Source organism: Piliocolobus tephrosceles, chromosome 1 (genome assembly GCF_002776525.5).
Source record: "Piliocolobus tephrosceles isolate RC106 chromosome 1, ASM277652v3, whole genome shotgun sequence".
Classification (NCBI taxonomy): domain Eukaryota; kingdom Metazoa; phylum Chordata; class Mammalia; order Primates; family Cercopithecidae; genus Piliocolobus; species Piliocolobus tephrosceles.
Genome location: NC_045434.1, coordinates 122928405 through 122949889, shown reverse-complemented (window position 1 = coordinate 122949889; position 21485 = coordinate 122928405). Strand labels below are relative to the sequence as shown.

The window sequence follows — 21485 nt, the reverse complement described above, 5'->3', positions numbered from 1 at the left end:
TTTTCCTTCTGTTTGCTATGTCCGTCCCCTTCTCAGACAGAAGAAGTCATGCTTAGTTTTCAGTATACAACTCAAAATGTTATATGCCTGTGAAGGCTTCTCTAGTTGTTACTGTCCCCTGGCTGAAATAGTTATTCTTCCTCTGTTTTCTCATGCTATTCTATTGAACTCTTAAGAAACGTAAAACATTAGAGTCAATATGGCAAAACATCAAAAGCGTATATTTAATCCAACTAAGCTGTTTTTTTGAATCGATAAAAATGAGAAAATAGAACTCACTTCTGTAGGGTTGCAGTAGAATAAGGAATCAATGGAAACCCCACTTAGTAAAATGCCTAACACATGATAAGTGTTCAGTAGTTGCCATCTACCTGTATGGGAATAGTTGCCATCTACCTGTAATTGCCATCTACCTGTATGGGAATAGATACTTATTTGTATTTATTCTCAGTGAGTTTGTGAGTTTCTCAAGGAAGGTAACTATATTTTAAGTTATCCGTAATTCCAAACACAAATCTTAGGACATAATAAGTAAACTATCTATTTTGTTAATGAATGAGTGAAGGAATTATCTTAGCTATATCAAGATGCGGCAGAGCAAGACAACATGGAGTTGAATCTTGATTTCTCACCTTCCTTGCTATGTGACTTGAACAGTTTAACCTCTCTATATTAGTTTTCTTGTTTGTAAATAGGACAACAGTACTAACCTCATAAGGTCTTTATGAAAATTGAATGTTCATACAGGCATACTGCTAGAAGAGAGCCAAATTTCTCCTATTACTACTGTTATAATTATCTATTGTCATTATCCATTCTAGCAAATAATTTGTGAAACTGAATTATTTTTCCATCATTTGCATCTCTCAGAAAGACACTCTTTCTAAAGTCACCTTATGAGTTTAATTTAATTCATACTGTTCTTCTGAGTTTTCCTATTTACAACATACTTCAAATGGACTGGTCTTATAGAAGTAGTAATAGTAGTAGTAATAATAATATTAAAGTGTATAAACTAGCAAACATTTACTGTGTGATTGCTTTGTGCCAGGTAATATTCTAACCAGTTGCTACATGTTAACTCATTTAGGCTCACGGTAATCCTCAAACATAGATACTATGATTTACCCCCATTTCATGCATGAGGACACTGAGGCTTAGTGGCTTGTTAAAGGTTACACAGCATAGTAATTAGCTGAGCTGAGATTTAAATCCAAACAGTTTACTTTCATAGTATACATTTTTTCTGTTATATTTTTGTGCATTTTGCTATGGATATGGTAAACTTTCAGTTTAACTATTATAAACTAACTTCCTTTGTTCTACTTCTCATTATTTTTACTATATCATAATATATAGACTATATCTATATATATAGAAATATATATTACAGATATAAATATATAAATAGTACAGGTATATCATGTTATCAGATAGTCTTTTCTTATTCACTTATCATTTACTTATTTATTCCAAAAGATTTTATTGAGTACCCCTTTTCTCCCAAGTATTGTGCTTATATATTAAGAATACATCAGTGATCAGGGTAGGTCTGACAAAAGGAACTTTCTGCCTTCCTGCTGTTTTCACTTTGAGGAAGGGGCGTTTGTGTATGATGATATGAAATAATTAATTTTGTACTGTGTTAGTTTGTTCTCATGTTGCTAATAAAGACATACCCAGTACTGGATAATTTATAAAGGAGGAACATTTAATTGACTCACAGTTCCACATGGCTGGAACTGGGGGCTCACAATCATGGCAGAAAGCAATGGGGAAGCAAGACACATCTTACATGGCAGCAGGCAAGAGAGAGCTTGTGCAGGGGAACCCCCATTTATAAAACCATCAGATATCATGAGACTTATTCACTACCATGAGAACAGTATGGGGGAACTGCCCCTTTGATTCAGTTATCTTCACCTGGCCCCGCCCTTGATGCATGGGGATTCTTACAATTCAAGATGAGATTTGGTAGGGGACACAGCCAAACCATATCATATACTAAGTTATTTCTTTATAGTTATAAATATTTTGAAGGAAAAATATTGGATATTATGAGCGTGGGATACACCATCTAATTTGGAGGTTGAAAGATGGCCTTCCTGGGAAAAATCTTAGTTTTATAAATATTTATATTCATGGACACTAAGGATTATAAGGGTAAATGAATATTCACACATGTAAACTGACAATCACCTATTTAGGAATACTTAAGAATGATCCCACTGTAAATGACTATATCAGGAAAACCACATTTCTGGCATCTGTTCTTTTTATGGGAAATTATCCTTTATTGTTTAGGTTAGCATATTTTAAGTGACTGTTCTAAAGAAGTATTTTCTCTTTTGGAGATCTAGAGATGTATGTTCTCTCAGTACATATAAGAGTGAGAATGAAGCGATTTAACAAGGTACTTTCCTTCCACTTCCTCTTTGTGAAAACAAACCTATAAATGCCTGTCATTGTACAGTTAGGAGTTAAGCTGTATTCTTGATTGGCTGAACTGACTGTTAGGTTTCATTTTCCCTCAAAAAAAGTTTTCTAAATTCTGGGTTTAGAATAACTGTTCACACTTGACCGAATGTTGGTATTTTTGGAATAAATGTATTTGGGGGTAGAGATCACACGAGTTCATTAGTACTAAACTTCAAGTACCCAAGCTTTTATGGTCAAACATGAAAAATTGGCATGCATTTACAATGTTGCTTCCATAGCAAACTGTATTCTATGTTAGAAGCATTATTTGTACTCCAAACGTACTTTATACAATACATGATATTTCTAAGTTGGATATATGTCATCAAACCCAGTTATTTCTACAGTTTGGAAGCTTTTGTGCATCTTTTTTTTTTCTTTTCTTTTTTCAAGACAGAATCTCGCTCTATCACCCAGGGTACAGTACAGTGGCATAATCTCGGTTCACTGCAACCTCTGCCTCCTGGGTTCAAGCGATTCTTCTGTCTCAGCCTCCTGAGTAGATGGGATTACAGATGCACACCACCACACCTGGCTAATTTTTGTACTTTTAGTAGAGATGGGGTTTCACCATGTTGGTCAGGCTGGTCTTGAACTCCTGACCTCGTGATCTGCCCGCCTCGGCCTCCCAAAATGCTGGGATTCCAGGCGTGAGCCACTGAGGCATCTTATAATGACCAAATTTGTCCACTTTAGAGGGGACAATGATTCTAATCCTTGCTGTAGGGAAATTAGTCTTATTCCAAACTCTGCTGATAATGACTGTTTTCCTCATCATATTCCTACATTTGTATCTCTTATAACCCTTCAAGAGAAGAATGAAATCTTGCAATAGGAAGAAATACATTATTTTCGTTACTTGCACTTATCCTCTGTTTTATTCTTCTATTGCACTACATTAGAGAATTCTTTTGAGTCAGTGATAGAGTGATGAGGATAGACTGAACCAATTATTTGACTTGATTTTACATCTTCTTGCTGGAATTTATACTAGATTGTTTCATGTTTACTTAAAATGTTGGATATTCTTGAAGACATATACAGCTCAATCTTATTTTAACTGCTGGTTTTTTTTTTTTTTGAGTACTTCATTGTTCGTTATGACAATGTATAGTCTTAGAAATTGGTAATGGACCTGTACATATGTACCTGGTACAAGGAGGTGCTCAGTCATATTTTTTAATGAGTTACTCTAAACCAAATTTTGACTGCATGTGTATGTGTGTATGCATGTCTGTTTGCATATGGACATACACACACCAACCAGCCTCTATTATTAAACTGCTGGTACTTGATTTAGTTTTCCTGTTTTTACCGTTTCCATTTCATGTACCATGTTGCGTAATAGTTAAGATTTTGTAGTGTTTTGTGAACATTTAGTTTCTCAGATTTCTGCATTTCATTTGCTCCCACTTTTTCCTATTATAAAAGGAATGTTGTACCAAGATACGTTGTATGATATTCTGAACTTTTGTTTTAAGAGAATAAACTTTGGAAAGTATAGCTTTCATGGACCTTATTTTATGACAATAAAGATTGCATCTTATGACTTGTACTGTTTAATTTTACAATTGTGTACATCTGTGTGGGTGATTGATATTTCTGGTGAGTGTGAAATATATATGCAGTGTGTTATTCCATGTTTACTTCTGCAGGAAAATCTCAACCTAAATATTACTGCATGTAATTTTTAATATGCAAAAATTCAGTTAAATAAGGTATTGGTGTGAGTGACTGTTTTCCTATGAGAGGTGAGTATGCTTTAGATAACCCATATTTTTATCTTTGACTTGGGACTCAGGCAATAGAAATGAGGTTGATATTGTACCCATGTTCTTCTTGTCATATGTGTTGGCATGGATTTTTGGTTTGTTGAGAACAGATATTTTAATGTATTTGCTTAATTTTTAGGAGTTTAGGCATATAACCCAAAATAAAATTCTTTGAGAAATGACAGAAAGATTTTCTTTTCACATCAAATGTCTATTAATTACTTCTTTTAAAACAGTGGTAAAATCACTCTAAAATGTTAGAATTTTCATATACCAAAAGCAAATCCTAGCACAGCAATTCATTTGAGCAAATTCCAAGAAAACGTTTTTCTCAGTTACATTCAGGTTATTTTCCAAATTGCAAAAATAGGACTTTCCTCAAATTCTGAATTCTAATCATCTTGAGAAAAGAAATATATTTGAAACCTAAATTCAGAACACACTTGCTTGTTAGCGAGAAAGTCATGCCAAAGATAATAGTAGTTAAAATCTTGTGGAAGGCAGATGGTTGTTGTAAGACAGATTTTTCAGTTTGGATTTTAAATTTAAGTATGATATTTGCTTTCTTTCTGGAAATACCAGAAAGTTTGCTTTGTTTCATCTGCTACATGAATAGATGACAAAAAAAAAAAAAAAAAAATTACAGGCTGACAAACACTGAATAATTAGGATTTGTTAATTTTTCTTAGAGACCCATTTATTTCACAGTGTCTAAAATAACATTAGGCAAATATCTTCTATCTTATATTGGATGTGCTGTTATTTTCTCCTACTTTCTTCAGACATCTCGTGGGGAATTTGACTCCAGTGAATTTGAAGTTAGGAGACGGTATCAAGATTTCCTTTGGTTGAAGGGGAAACTGGAAGAAGCACACCCCACTCTGATTATTCCAGTAAGTTTGCAAAAATTTTTTTTCATAGAATAGCTACCAGTTTTCTAGTGAGTCTTTTTGAATGCCTAAAACCTAATTTCAGACCTTAAATTCACTGTAATTCATTTATCTTAGGAATAACATGTATTTCTAAATGTTTCAATCTATGTACACTTTCAAAAAAAACTCTTCATAGTGTGTTATGATTTCTCATTTTTGGTTCTAACATTGTGAATTTTTTAAAAATTATTTTTTTAAGAAATGATCAGATGTTCAACTAGTCTTCCAGAAAGGGAAAGCATAAAATTCCTTATAAACCTATGGCAAATAATACTCGAATACCTTTTTTATTTTTTTTGCCTTAGCCATTGCCAGAAAAGTTTATAGTAAAAGGAATGGTGGAACGCTTTAATGATGACTTCATTGAGACACGCAGGAAGGCTTTACATAAATTTTTGAACCGAATTGCTGATCATCCAACTTTAACATTTAATGAAGACTTCAAAATTTTTCTCACTGCACAAGCTTGGGTAAATGATTTTTATTTATACTCATATAATCTTTGGGTGTCTGTATCTATAGTAGATTGTCTTCTTCCTCTTGTTTACCTTTGCAAGTCACGCAGTGGTTTACTTGAATTGAGATGGAATTTTTCAGAAACACTGGAGAGTTATCCTTCAGGTATAACCCTCTGTCAAATCTACATATAAATATTACAGAAATCTTGTATCTTCATATATATGTATACACACACACTCTCTCTCTCTTTCTCTCTCTCTCTTTAATGTTTTAATGTCAGGGTGCTTCTTGCATAAATAGCAAATACTGAACAGCTATAAATATATTTCTTTTATTGACACTATAGTTGACCCTTGAACAACATGGCAGTTAGGGAAGCCAACCCCTTATGAAGTTGAAAATCCATGTGTAACTTTTAATTCCCCAGAAACTTTACTAGCAGCCTCCTGTTGATTGAAAGCCTTAATTATAACATAAACAGTTGGTTAACACATATTTATATCTTTTGTGTATTATATACTGTATTTTTTGCAATAAAGTAACCTAGAGAAAAGAAAATGTTATTTAAGAAAATCCTAAGGAAGAGAAAATACACTAACAGTATTCTACTGTATTTATTGATGCCATCAGTTTATGTTGTCTGTTTACCAGATGAATTGTCAGTCTGAAATGGAGGGCAATGATAGTGGCAGACCTCAATCTATGGTACTTAGCAAGCAATTCAACTTTTTTTGTAATGCCATGACTTTTCTCTGCTTCTTGGGAACATTTCCAGCATCACTAGTGGCACTTCATATGGGTCCCATGGTATTATTTCAGGTTTATAGTATTGCACTAAACACAATAAAAAAATACATGGGAACCACAAGAGATTACTTTTAACTGCTATACCCAATTTACTGGAGAGATGAACTACTCACACGGAGATGATCAGCGTCACATGGCGTTTTAAGCGGATATTCGCAACACTTGAGCTAGCCACAAATAGCAACAGGAGGGCTACAAAAATAGTACAGTAGTACAGTGTGTACTGTAGTTAATTTTAATCGGTTTTGATTTAATACTGCATCTTTATGCTTGTTTATGTTTCTCTTAACTGTAAATGGTGGCATGTGAGTCAAAATACGTGCATACGTTTTGATAAATGTCAACTTTTTATAATTGATTTATATACATTTTAGGGTAGTAAATGATAGACTAGTATCTACATATATTTTGTGCATTCATGACATACCTTTCTCTCTGGTTTTTCTACATTTCTAGACTATGTGGTTTGTGAGTTGTTTTTAATTGTCGCAAATCTCCAAAAAATTTTCCAATATATTCATTGAAAAAAGTCCACATGTGTGGACCTGCTCAGGTCACACCTGTGTTGTTCAAGGGTCTACTTTATTTTGAGTAATAATGGATCAGGGCTTTTTAAGTTAGGATAAAAGTCCCCTTATTAAATGGGTAGATGGATGAATGGAGATGGATGAATGGATGGATGGATGGATGGATGGATGGATGGATGGATGGATGGACGGACGGACGGACGGACAGACAGACGAATGGATGGATGGATGGATGGATGGATGGATGGATGGACAGATAATATAATCTCCTTACTTTTCCTTTAATTATCTAAGTAGGGGAATGCCTAATTTCTAATACAGAAATCTTATCCATTCTACTTGTTTTTTCTTTTATTCTATAAAGCTATAACTCTGCAAGAAAGATACCAGATAGGACAAAGAGTCAATATTAAACAGTTACTGACAAATGTTGAGTTTTATATCTCTCAGTTGTTGCCAGTGGTGGAAGCTAAACAGTGGTTCATTTCAATCTTGACAGATAGTCCTGCTCTATGGAAGCCCTTTGTGACTTATGTGAAATGAATATGTGGCCTGATTTCAGAACTTAGAAGCTGTTAGAAATATTCTCTACAGTCAACAGTTTCAGTAACAGCTTGCCAGTTGTGACGTGAGCTGTCTCTGATAATGTTTACTCTATCAAATGAGGCTGTAGCACTCTTGGATGGATGTGTTGCCTGGTCAAGGATGGCATCTGTTATTATTGGCACAAAAAAAATCACACTGAATTGGAAATAAACAAGTTTACTTTGTATGTATTATTTTCTGTAAGATATTCAGGAACAAAAACCTGGAAGAAGATAGACAATGTGTTATTTAATATTTGGGTAAATAATATATATTTTTGTCTGTAGATTAGGTAGTCAGCAGTATTTTATTTGATCCCAAGCTTGTGTTTCAACAAGGGCCATAACCATTATTAGAATCCCTTGTCCTTTCTTTTGTTTTTATTTGTTCTTTTATCTTATGCCATACTTCTCAAGGGATATGTTTGTGTGTAATATATTCTTTTATAGGATTTCTTCTACCTGTTTTTCAAGTCTATAGTTGTTCCTCCTAGGTTAAGAATGAAATAACTAGTTACATTTCTTATTAAAATTTTTCTCTGCAGACAACCAGCCAGTGAAGGCGGTGTCACAGTTTACCCACTTCATTTGGTTGAAGTGCTATAGTCAGGTAGTATCTATTTACAAACTATCCTAATGACTTTAAGTGGGCAGAGCAAGTTGGTGCTTAATAATGAAGCCTCTGGAATCAGACTTCCAGGATTCCAGTTCTTGCTCTGTCCCTTAATTGCTCTGGGATCTTGAGCAAGTTACTTTACTTTCCTGTGCCTCTATTTTCTTCTCTAAAATGGGGAAAATAATAAAACCTACCTCATAGGTTTATGGTAAATTACATATATTAAAATGTCAGTATAGTGCCCAGAATGTATTAAGCTCTAAATAAATGTTAGCTACTATTACATCTAAAGAATTAATGAAGTTTTCCAATTTTATTTTTCAGAGTATAACTTAGGCCCTGAGAAATCTTATCTCAATCATTTTCCATTAAATTCCTGTTATAAGATATAGATGGTATGTCCTATTATCCTTGTCTTCTCTAGTATCTCACTGAGCACTTTTCTGTCTGTTAAACCCTGTTCTTTTAAAGATTTATGGTCTGAGGAACGACTGTATACCTGTTTTATGTGAGTACTGTGAAAGGGAATATTATCGAGGAGGCTGCCACTTAGAGGGGACATTGTACCTTAATAAAGCTCATCTGCTTCAAACTAACATTAAAAAGATTGATGCCTATGAAACCATTTTATCTTAATTTTATTCTCCTAATTAGGTTTCTTTTTGTATTGAGTCTCGGAATATTGAGACGTGTTTCACTAGAAATACTTTGTTTTTTGTTCCTAGGAACTCTCTTCTCACAAGAAGCAAGGTCCTGGATTGCTAAGCAGGATGGGGCAAACAGTCAGAGCTGTTGCATCCTCAATGAGAGGAGTTAAAAACCGCCCGGAGGAGTTCATGGAAATGAATAACTTTATTGAACTGTTTAGCCAGAAAATAAATTTGATAGATAAAATATCTCAGAGAATTTATAAGGAAGAAAGGGGTAAGTAGAATTACTGAAATGTGTTTTCAAAGTTGTTCAGTTTCTGATGAATCCTCACATTTGTTCGTGTAGTATAACAACATTCAGTTAGAATGTCAGCTTCAAAGTGTGGCTTATTCCCAGCCATGTTATGGACATTTGTGATTCCTAAATGATTTCAAAGGTAGTTATGGCCAGTCTCCATTTTCACTTCTATCAATCACTAGCTGCTCTACTTCCCATTCATAGATAATAGTGGTAAAGTAAGCCCTGAGTTTAAGACTGTGGATGTAGTTTTATAAAGTTTGTATTCAACATGGCACAGAGCTCAGAATCAAAGAAGTGATGTTTCAGGAAATGGGGTTTTCACATTTTCTGGTAATTATTTTTTTCTGGAGGGAACAGATATTCTGTATTATACTGTCAAAGTATGGCAGAGAGATTTACGTGTTGGAAAATCTGCCTCTTTTCCTATTTTCTTTTTTTTTTTTTTAGTTTATAAGTCAGAATTTATGATGAATTTTTTCTAATTCTAATCACGTGATTTTTTTCACTAATTTTCTAATTGCATTTACCTACATTAAAAAATAGATAACTGAGTCAGCAAATAATTTCCTAATATAATTTGTTATTAAAGATGAGGAACTACATAAAGACAAACAAAAGTCCCTAAGTTGATGGCTTATTTGTTAATTGACTTCTACTTAACTGTACTGCCCATCAGGATAAGCTGGGAAATAATTTTATTTCTAGTATTCGGACAGTGTTTAATCATAATAAGCGCTCAATTAAAATTTGTTCAATGGTTGAAAAAAAACATGAATGAACATGTAAGATTTGGAATAGTGTAGGAAAATGTGCTTTATTCAGAATTGATTGGTTTTAAAAAGAGATACAGAAAAAAATTATAACTGAATGTACTTTGCCCCTTTTCTACCTTTTTTATTCATGCATTGACACCTGATGAGATTACTGTAGTGACTGAATATAGTATAATAATTTGTTTTAAACCTTCCTGGTTTGCCCTTACATTTATTATTTGTCTTTTTTTTTTAACCTGAAGAGGTGAATTATTTTAACTAGGTTCTGTGATTCCAGTTCTATTAAGTAGATTCTGGCTGCATAGTTAGGTGGTATGGCAATTCAAAGAGATCTCTGAAAACTATTGGTAGTTAAGAGTTTTATAAGCTAACACTGAGTATCAAAGAGTAATTAAGATGGTACCTGTTAAGTTCACAGTCTAGTTGGGAAATATGTATATTAACAGACGAATTACAGTGCAGCTAACTAAATGCTTGCATAAAGATGTGATTTGAATGGTATGTAAGCGCAGTTTAGAATTTTAGGGCAGCTTTGCATATAAACATAAATATTGTTCAGGTTTAATGACAGACATTGACATACATTGAGAAATTTGAGATTTCTCAATTGACTCAATTGAGAGAAGAAAGTGGAAAATTTTCTTTTCTAGAAATTAGTTCAGCATGGTCATTATTTACCATAAAGACAGGCCTAGGATCAGGAAGGTGGAGTTTGGAAGGACTATAGAGGTGATTAAATGTTCATTAGGTAACAACTAGTATCTCCATTGTTTTTAAATTTCATATTTTTAAACTTTTTATTTAATACAAACTTTTAAAGTTTTAATAGTTTAATAGTTTAGAGAAATATGACAGATATCAGCAAATCCTAATGAGTTGTAAGATGGTTGAATATAGATAATTTAATTGTATTTATATGGATAGTGAACAAAAAATGCTCACTGCTTATACATTTTCTACACAAAAAGCTATACATTACTGAAAATTAAGTGTGAAAGTAAAAATGTTAAGTTGTAAAGATATTCACATTTTAAAATGAAATCCAAATTTTTGAATATATAGCGTATCAAACACTGAATGGTCTTTGGTTACTCGTGTATGCATTCTTTCATTGATATGGAAATATTTATTGAACTCATTACACATAAGGGTTTGAGATAGCAAAATAATAAGACTCAGTCCCTGTTTTAAGGAGTATGTGGCCAAGAGCATTTGAGTTATAAGACATCGATAATACAGTGGGATAATGCTTTAATAGAAGTATAAAATTATGATAGGTATGATGGGCTCATTGAGGGCCAAAGCATCTATGAATCCTTTGGAACAGAATCAGAGATTTATTTGAACTGAAATTTAAAGGATTAGAAGTAGTTTGTCAGGTGATAGAAATGGAGGACAAGGCAGAGGGACATGTGCAAATATTTTTGTAAAGAGAAATCATGGGATATTCATGAATGAACAAGCAAATTGACTTGAGTTAAAATCTTTGGCAGAGAATTTCACATTGGACCTGGAGAAGCAGACAGTGAGGACTAATGATAAAGGTTTAATTTAACTAATTCTAATTTAACTACAAAGAGTCAGTGTTTCTCTACTGTGACAAAAATCGAGGGAGAATAGTTAGGAGACCCTTGAAGCGGTACAGATTAGAGGTGCCGACGGTGGTGGAAGTGAAGATAAGTACATAGGTAGGTAGATGGATAGTTTAAGATCTAGAAATTTTGGAATTGGTGATTGACTGGCTCTGTGTAAGTATGTTTCTAGGATAACCTCCAAATTTTTTGCTTAGATTTATGGATAGTAGTTACCACTAAGTAGAATATATAGTCAGAAGAAGGGGAGAAAGAAGATGATAAGTTTTTTTTCAGGGCGTGTTGCCTGTGAGGCACTCCAATACAGTTGTGTGATACGCAGAAGTCTATAATAGATTTGATGGTCATATAATTTATTTTTCAAGCCACGACATTTTTGACAATGAAAAGGAATGTTGTTATTGATTACACTTGGACAGTAGTCATTCAAAGACTGACCTGGGCAAACTGATGGCCGGTTGATTTAATGAAGGATGATATCCATTTTCTTATGTTCTTGTGTAAGAATATGTGCACTGTAAGAGAAATAAGGCCCTTTCTTACTGAGATACAAGTACTTTGAAAACTTTGGTATATTGAAGAGCTTATTAAGTCTTCTTTTTAAAGAATATTTTGATGAAATGAAAGAATATGGCCCAATTCATATTCTGTGGTCAGCGTCAGAAGAGGATCTGGTTGATACTCTAAAGGATGTTGCCAGCTGCATTGACAGATGCTGTAAGGCCACTGAAAAGCGGATGTCTGGACTCTCAGAGGCCCTGCTTCCTGTTGTACATGAGTATGTGCTTTATAGTGAAATGTTAATGGTAAGAACACCTAATTCGAATTTTACCTCCGTCCCTTAACCTGATTATAAGCTCTGTAAAGGCGACTATATTTCTTTTCTTTAAAACTACTATCTTTTTGTCCTAGCAGGTTGTTTGCATGTAGATGTTCAATAAATAATTTGTTCACTGTGTGCCTGAATAGATGAAGGAAAGAATCCTTTGTTAAAAAGCAGGAATACTCAATACTCAATAGCAACACCAACAATTTATCAGATTATACATAGACAGGAAGCATCCTCAATCAAAATTTACGTAGGGAATATGATTAGTTTTTCCAAACCTTTTGAAATTTTACTTTAAAATTTTTTAGTGCTTTGGGGATTTCTTTTCATGAAAGAACTGCTCTCCTGCTTCTAGGTACATTTGATTTAGCAATATATTTAGTACCATTATGTAGAAAGTACTTGAGTCGGATCTTGATGTTCTGCCTTCTGGTTGCTTTTAAAAGAAATCTTTCAAGTTAAAATGTTTTTCTTTCACTACTTGAAAAGGCTTTTATTCCTCTTGTATCAAAGTTTTGCATTTTACTTCCTCAGTTCAAGTTAAGGTTTCCAGATATTTGGAATTTAGCAATGCTATCTGCAAAGCTAATGTTTTTCATCCAGTATTTTTCTGTGCCTACAATACTTTGCACAAGCAAATTGGCACCCTCAGGTCTCTGGTGTTTTAGGGTGGTGATGAGGGAAGGAGTCAGCTTGCATTCAGATATAGCTCTTTTTTTCTATTCTTTATAATTGGAACCATGGTTTCTTTGGACATGTACCCTTGATTTCTAGGAATTTCTTTCAATTTTTTTCTTTTTAAAAAACTTTTCCTTGTTTTGGTCTGAAAAGCTCACTCCGTCATTCAGCATGAGATCTGCCTCTCTCTTGTCGATCATGTTTAGGTTTCCTGTGACAGAGTCATTAAATATTGCACGGACATTTCAGGCTTTGGCTGTGCTTAACTTTATTGGAGTCCTCCTGTAAACAAAGCTTCTTGCTTCCCAAAGGCCTTCGATGTTTCACTGTTGATGATTCTCTTGCCTCTCTCTATCCATTTCCTTGGCTACATCCTTTGGTTTCACCTCATTATTGGTCACCCCCTTGTGTAAATCTTCAAGAAGATCTGATTTGTATGTTCTGCTCCATTAATTAGTGTTTTCTCTTATATCATATCAAGATGGAAATTATGTAATTGAAGTATTACATTGTTAAGGGTATGGAAAAATTGTAATAGAATTATTTTATAGGTCCTCGTTTGATTGAATTAATTTTTAGACTCCTAGGGTATAATAAATAGTACTTATATTGCATTTCTTGTCCTGTTTGATATTGGAACATTCTCTTCAATTTGAGCTAAAATAATGAAAAATAATCCTCCCATAAAAATGATTAATTTCATGTAATTTTCACCAGTTGTCCTCTGAAGCAACCTTTTACTTAAAATGTATTTGTGCATATGAAAACCAGTACTTCATCTTTTTTGAAACAGACCTTAAATAAATAGGACTGAGTTAGAGAGTGAGTCATTTGGGTCAAAGAAAGGAGGGCTTTCTTGACATTAATGGCAATTAAACATTGAAGTAAATATAAAGGAATTTATGATATTAGTTGAGTTTTCTATGGACTTCTTTGCAACTAGGAAAAATGTTAGTTTCCTTTGTGTGTGTGTGTTTTTTTTTGTTTTGTTTTTTTTTTAAAAGAGACGTCTGTTTAACAGGCTGTTTAACCTGTTTAACGTCTGTTTAACAGGCTCTGTTTCACAGACTGGAGTGCAGAGGCATGATCATAGCTCATTACAGCCTCGAACTCCTGGGCTCAAGTCTAAGTTACATGTCGCGGAAGAAATGTGAATCACTTAAAGACATTGTAAAAATTCAGCAAAAATGAAAGATGTAGATGAATTCTGCGCTTAAATTTCTTCACATGGGTGCTTTAAGTTTAAAAACTCTGAAACATGAAATCAAAAAAAAAAGATAAAACTCCCATCAGTCAAAGAAGAGGCTATGATTTCTCATCAAAAGCTTGGCTAACTAATGAATAGTTTATATTTTGAGCAAAAATAAAATGCTTAGGATATGAATGCATAATTCAGTTTTCTGATTTCCCAGCATAATTTCTTGTTTGATTATCTATCCCTTTGGAGTCAGGTAAGAAGGTTGCCACAGAGTGTAGATATTTCCAGATTATGGTCCGTGTGACATCCCACCTGCAACTAGTGTATGCTGTAGTATATATTTCCAGTGCTTCTACTATTTTTTGTTTGTTTTGCTCTTTACTATTTTTGAAGAATTGTACAGGCCTAGAGTATTCCATCAAATATAGTGCATATATACAATGCTTAAATGGGTAAAATATGCATTAGGAAAACTAATTGAAACATTTATAGGAAAAAACCCTCTTAAATACTTGCTTTCAATTTAGTTTTTAGAGATTAAAAAAAAAACTTTTAAAATGTATTATATCCCCAAATGACTGATGGCTTGAGGAAGAGATGCTATTTATTTTCTGAAATATATATTTTTACTATAGGAAAGATTATTAAAACTAAGTGCATCCTATTTTATCTGTGTGTTTTAATGTAAAGGGTGTTATGAAAAGAAGAGACCAAATACAAGCAGAACTGGATTCCAAAGTTGAAGCTTTGACCTATAAAAAGATAGATACTGATCTGGTAAGTTTTTAAGTTTCTTGATACAATCGTATAGAATTCATTGTCTAAAATTTTTATTAGCAATGTCCTTACATAATTGTTTCTTACATGATTGTTTCTATGCATTCAGCAAATTATAGTAAAATTTTTTCCTAAAATCTGTTATACATTGGATACCATGTGAGTCTGCAAGCTTAACAATGATGGTTTTCTGCCTTTCTGACTTATGTCTCATCTCATACTATTAGGAAAGTATAATTTTTTAAAAAGGAGATAATGTATTGGAAGAAAGTATGAAAGGCAATGCTAGCATTATTCCAGGCTAGTAAGTACTCAATAAATAAATCTACTTTTTTCTAGTTTTTTGAGATTTTTATATAAAATACATTAATGTTCCTCTATACTTTTTTTCTGAGTATTGTTAAACTCTTTGTGGAAGTGAATATGTTTGTGCTTGCAAGTTTAATCTTTACTTTAAGATATTTTATTGTGGAAATTTTCAAACAAAATGAGATCTAATAATATGAGCTCTCATATATTCATAACTGGGCTTCATTAATTCTCAACATTTTGCTCAACATTTTTTATTGTCTCTCCTCATGTTTAAATTTTTACTGAAGTATTCTAAAGCAAATTCTAGATATAGATTATTTTACCCATGGTAGTTTTATATTTATATTTTAGTATCTTTGCATTTTCAGAGTAATACTGTCAGGTTGGAATAATTATTCTCATTTTAAAAGTGAGAAGACACTTGAAAGGTAGAGTAATTTGCCTAAGTTTATATATAGGTCTTGAAATGCAGAATAGGATTGGAGGTGATGGCATCTCTTGTCTGCCTCAGACAGTGCTGCCTGTCAAAAAGCAGGTATAGAAGTGGGAAAAGTGGACTTTTAATCTAATGAACTTCTACTGTGTGCATTATGAAATATTTTTTAAATTTTCCTTTACATTTAAGGATTTAGGTTGTTATTGAATACAATATTGAGTGTCCTTATGTCAGGTGAGTTGGGGAGTCCTTGAAACGTCCCTGTAAATCTGTACTGTTGCAGCCTCCTCAGCCCTGACCTGGCCAAGGACTCTGCATCCCCCCTCCCTGCTTTAATAGTCTCCCTAACTTTAATCACTTCCTAACATATGACTTCCTAATTAGTTTTCTTTATGTATTTTTCTCTCTCCCTTTCCATAACTGAAACACCTTAAGGGCCGATTTTTTTTTTTTTTCGTGTGTTCACTGGAGTGTTCCCAGACCCTTGTGCACTGCCTGGCACATCGTAGTCACTCAATAAATATGTAGTGAAGGAATGAGTGGAAACCATAGTGACTACTCTGACTTGTGCAAGCATATTGAAGGCTTGAAGCATGAAGTCTCTACAAAATCAGACTGTGCAATTATTTCATTAATTAATATTGTGAAAACCAGTAAAAGATGAGTACAAATACAAAGGGTCCTTGTGTCTACGAAGTCTAACTTGCATGTCTGTATGCAACTGAGAATTATTATACTATGAATTATTCTCACATTTCTTGACTATGTATATTAACTGAAATTCTATTCTCTCCAGTGGAATGTGAGTGGGGAGTGGTGGGCTGCTGTGGACAGAGTAGGAGAAAGGAATCTGTGAGAGAGAATAACAGAAAATGTAGAACTAGAGGAGATAGTGCTCAAAGGAAAAATCATCTTTATGATTTAGACAGAACCCCAGATTAACCTTTTCCATTTAATAAGAAACAATAGACTCCTAACGCTCTCAATATATATAGTTAAACATATATATACACATATGTGTATATATATAATACATATATGTACATATATACATATATTTCTTAACTATATATAGAGAGAGGTTAAGAGTCAACTAGAATTTACTGAAAGACTGTACATGTGTATAAAAGTTGTAATTGCATTCTGAATTTTAGAATTTGTTTTTAGGTGTTAAGTAACTAAGGATATTGAAGTTAGTGGTTAGACAAAATTTTGCTCTTGATGAAATACTAGGAACAGTAGAATATTTTAAAGTTTCAGGAGAATAATAGCATGGCTGAAAAACCAAGCATATGTTAAGAATGGCCTATATTCGTGTTTTAAAATGAAAGGAAGATTAGTTGGGATTGTTCCAACCACAAAAGCACAAGGAAGAAAATAGCTTGGGTCCAAATATGGCTGGGATTTCCCAACTCAGTTAAAAAAAAAAAAAACACACACACACACATTTATTTTTCCACTGGGCTTGCAAATATTTTGTCTTTTGCTGTATAAGAATATTTTTGATATTTTATTATAACTTAATCATCAGTATATATTTATGATTTCACTTGAGTGTGTATGTCATGTCTACTATAAAGTGTTTAATACCCATGTAGCTGCTACATTGTAAGACTGGAAAAATTTGAAACTTTAATTATCTGCATTATATTCTGTAAGATACTTTCAGTTGATTAAGTTTCAAAACAGACACATTTAACAGAGACATTGCAGGTATTTTTTTGTTTATCATCAAAACAAATTTTTCCTAAAATTTATGCGGACTGATTTAATGATTTGTGAATGGAACTGTTTATATTTTCAAATAATTAATTTGTTTATAGGCCTTCTCACTTTTCAAATCCCTATGTCTTATGATGGTATCTTCGGGAAGAATCTACCAGAGTTACTCTAAAAATGAACCGGCCTTGATTGGTCACAGAAAGACTGAAAGGAAGTTGCTTAGAAATATGCAGGATAGGGTCACCATGGCAACGTGCCCTTGTGAGGTCCTTCTAAGGAGCCGTCCTTTGCAGTCACCATGGCGACCCTGGCAGAGAACTGAATATAGCAATCTGCCTGGTTGTTTACCATGGCAACTCAGACAGGGCCATTTTGGAGACAACCCTGGGGCCATTTCTATGGAGACATTGGGGCAGCCTTCAGAGACTCCATCAAAGTCACCTTTGGGTGGGATGCTATGTGCAAACCCAGCAAAGCAACTGATAATAAAAAGGTCAGTGAAATGAAGCTCTAGTAAGAAACTCAAAGGTTAAAGGAGTTATAGTTATTGGATAGAAAGATTGCAGTTATATAACATTCCAGAGGACATTTGACTGTATCAGGTGACCTTCGTGTGGGTTTTGTGGCATGCAAATACAAGGGTTCTGGTCTTTTTACCTTGCCTGTAATCCTGCATTTGCTATAAATGAACAATAATGGCATTACAGTTACTTTTTCTTATCACACAGATATACCCACAAAAGGTATGTGTTTTTCTGCAAACTAAAATAATATCTGACAGAGAGTCCTTGATACATTACATGGTTAGTTGCAAAGTGGCTCCTTCTCAGAGTTTGTGGTTTGTAGTTCTTATCTCACAGCCATAAAATTAATGGTTTCAAGATTACCTAAGTCAGTAAAGACATTCGGAATATTCATTTGAAGGTCAGTTCGGCGGTTCATGTAGAGTTTTGTTGTCTAAGCTTTGGAATTGGATAAATCAAAGATCAAATCCTAGCTCACCTGTTTATCACCTGTTTATTAAATTTTGTGACCCAGGACAAGTTTTCTAAATTCTTTTAGCCTCATTTTATCATGTATAGGTTGAGGACATTATTTGTACCTTTCTAATAGGCTTGTTTAAGGATTAAATTATATAATGCAAATACATTGGAGCATAGTAAGCACTCAGTAGTTGTTAGCTGTTGTCATTTTAATGACAGTATAGAGGTAACACTTGAGATTGGTCCTTAAAAAATGGCTATGGAGTTATTCATTGTAAAGCACAAGGAATATTTCAGGTAGAATGGATATTATGAAAAGCTTTAGAAGCTCAAAAAGCATGCTAACTTGATTAAACCAGATTGGTGTGTGGAGGGGAGGGTACAGTGAGGAAGAGGGGATGTGACTTAAAGGTGGACTATAGTCAGGTAAAAAGGAGGCCTTATCTGTCAGGTTGAGGAATATGTACTTTATCCTTTGCTCAGTATGGATCCAGTGGGAACCTGAATTGAAGAGGTGGCAGTGGAGTTGCAGAGAAGAGTTAATATGAGAAAGAGGTAGGCAGAAGATAGAAGCCACATCACTTAAATAATGAAGGGCAGCCAATGTTTCAAGTTATTAATAACTAACATTTCTAACTTGCAGCAGGACAGATCGTGGCTCTCTACACTGAGCTACAGAATAAGAAGTGAAGAAGAAATTTGGAGATGTGCAACTTTACATATTTATAAGATGATATTTAAGGTAGAGGTATTCAACAAAACTTTTCAGCAAAGTTAATTATTTACCATGTGAACGTCACTGTTCCCAGCACTGGGGAAAGAAACCAGGTCCTCATGAGGCTTATGTTCTAGTGGGTTAAAAAAAAAAGAGTAAATAATTAAAATGTGTAATATATTGTCGTATAGTGGTAAGTGTGGAGACAGATTGTTGAGGAGCAGTGCAATTTAGAATTAGGTGTCAGTAAAATATTCACCAAGGAGGTAATGTGTGAATAATATGTATACCTGTGGGAAGAGCCTTTCAGGCAGAGGGGACAGTACATGCACAATGAAAGTATGCTTGTACATTCCAGAAAAAGCAAGAAGGCCAGTGTTGCAGAAATGGAGTGAGCAAGTAGAAGAGTTGTGGGAAATGAAGTCAGAGAAGAAACCAGGGGTTAGACCATATAGAGCTTATAAGGTTTATATATCTCAGTGAGAGAGGAAAATAGTTGAACAAAGGAGTAACATAATCATATTTAAGTTATAAAATGATTGTTGTGCTTGGAGAAAGCACAAGATGATGTACATGTGGTATGTGCATGGGGTGGAAGAAAGCCAGAGCTGGAGAGTAGCTCTTAAAATATTCCCAGTGAGACATAATAGCTTGGACCAGAGCAGAAGTGATGTTAAAGGGTCAGAAGCTGAGTATATTTCATAGGAAGAGCATTTGCTATTTGGTGGGCTGTGGATTGTAAGCCAATAAGGAGAGGCAAGGATGATTCTGAGGTTTTAGACGGAGCAAGTGGAAGGTAATAGTTGGCATTAATTGAGATGAGGAGACTTTGGAAACAACAGGTTTAATGGGGAAGATAAGTTTCTCACATTTGGAAAGGTAAAGTTGATTTGCCTATTAAGTCACCCAGTGGAGCTATTGGGTACGGAGTTACATGTAAAAATTCATAGGTTCAGCTGAAGATACATATTTGGAAGTTATTAGCAAATAGATGGTATTAAAGCTATGAGATTTGTCAAGGTCTTTGAAGTGTGAGAAAAGAGAGAAGAAAGAAGTCCAGTCAGAGCCTTGGCATATTTCAGCATTAAGAGATTAATATTAATGGAAGAATCAGAAGTTTTGGCTGATGAGGAGAAGGAAAAGAATTTGATGCAGCTTTGTCTGGTGATAGATCATTGCACCAGTAAGATTAACTAAACAGATCTGATTAGGGTCATCCAACTTTTTAAACAATTTCTCCAATTATGAGGCATTTCAAAAAACAATTTTATATATGATTATAATATTTCAAGAGTAATTGAGTTGCATTATGTGCTCCAATAAAGAAGATATTCAATGTAATAGTGTCCTGTGAAAGTCATAATTTTTGACTGGGATGATAAAGGTATAATAATGACTGAGATTATGAGGAAACTCAGATGTTTGGAGAAACTTGTGGGTTTTGCCATTTTGTTATAAGTTTTCAGAGTCAGAGCTTCTGTTTGAAAATGCTTATTCACTTCACTGCTTAACTGTAAAATAAATAAGGTTCATCTGTGCTGCTAAATAATACTGCATATCTATTTTATTTTTATTTCTGAATGGATGATTTATAGTTTTTCACTCAAAGCAGCATTCAAATATAAATGAATATGAATACATTTGACATTTAGCAATATGTGCATAGAATTGGAAAGTTGGATCTAGATATAATGCCATAGCTGTTTAGCAGTATATTTATGTGAGCAAAGAAATACATTTTCATAAGATCATCATAGTCTGGAATTTTACACAGCCACATTCAGTAGATACAAACATATACCAGATTATTCAAGCTGGTCCTTATTCAGTATGACATGCTATTTTTGGCTGGTGTTTTACTCTCATCCTTAAATAGAGGTTATTAATTTTCACATGATCTTGGTAGTGTACTAAATGCTGCACAGAGCAAGATTGCCTTCTCTCTAATTCTAGGAAGCTTTAAAGAAATAAGTTTGGCATAGCAAGCCTTTCTTGTGATCGGGGTGAAGGTTGCTTCTTCCTTTTCTTAAGTATTTTCTGGCTCACTTCTCTCCTGAACTTTTTACAAATTATTCCTTTCTATATGCCTCATTTCCTAACATAACCTATTTTCTACTCTGCTTCTTTTTGTCTGTTTGCAGTTGTGTCTTTCACGCACAGATACACATGCATCCACACATGCATACACAGCAGTAAAGAACATGACAATGTCCAGTGGGATGAGAAGAGGCTTTTTTTCTTGCATATTTCCTTTTATCAGTTTATCCTAAAAGGCACCTGGCTGACATTTCCTCAAAACTTATTGGTCAGAATTGTGAAAACTCAGGATCAAACCAGTCACATG

The 21485-nt window shown here is 33.9% G+C and overlaps 1 protein-coding gene across 2 annotated transcripts in view; it reads left to right on the top strand.

Annotated features, from left to right (window-relative positions):
- Positions 1-21485, top strand: part of SNX7 (sorting nexin 7) — a 106812-nt gene that overhangs the window by 27731 nt on the left and 57596 nt on the right. The window contains exons 3-8 of one of the 2 annotated variants that reach the window (XM_023231043.1): positions 5033-5143; positions 5488-5652; positions 8901-9099; positions 12098-12297; positions 14887-14973; positions 19070-19168. In XM_023231043.1, the coding sequence (XP_023086811.1) occupies positions 5033-5143; positions 5488-5652; positions 8901-9099; positions 12098-12297; positions 14887-14973; positions 19070-19168 (861 nt within the window). The remainder of the gene's footprint in view (positions 1-5032; positions 5144-5487; positions 5653-8900; positions 9100-12097; positions 12298-14886; positions 14974-19069; positions 19169-21485) is intronic. The other variant, XM_023231044.1, reaches the window with a different exon arrangement.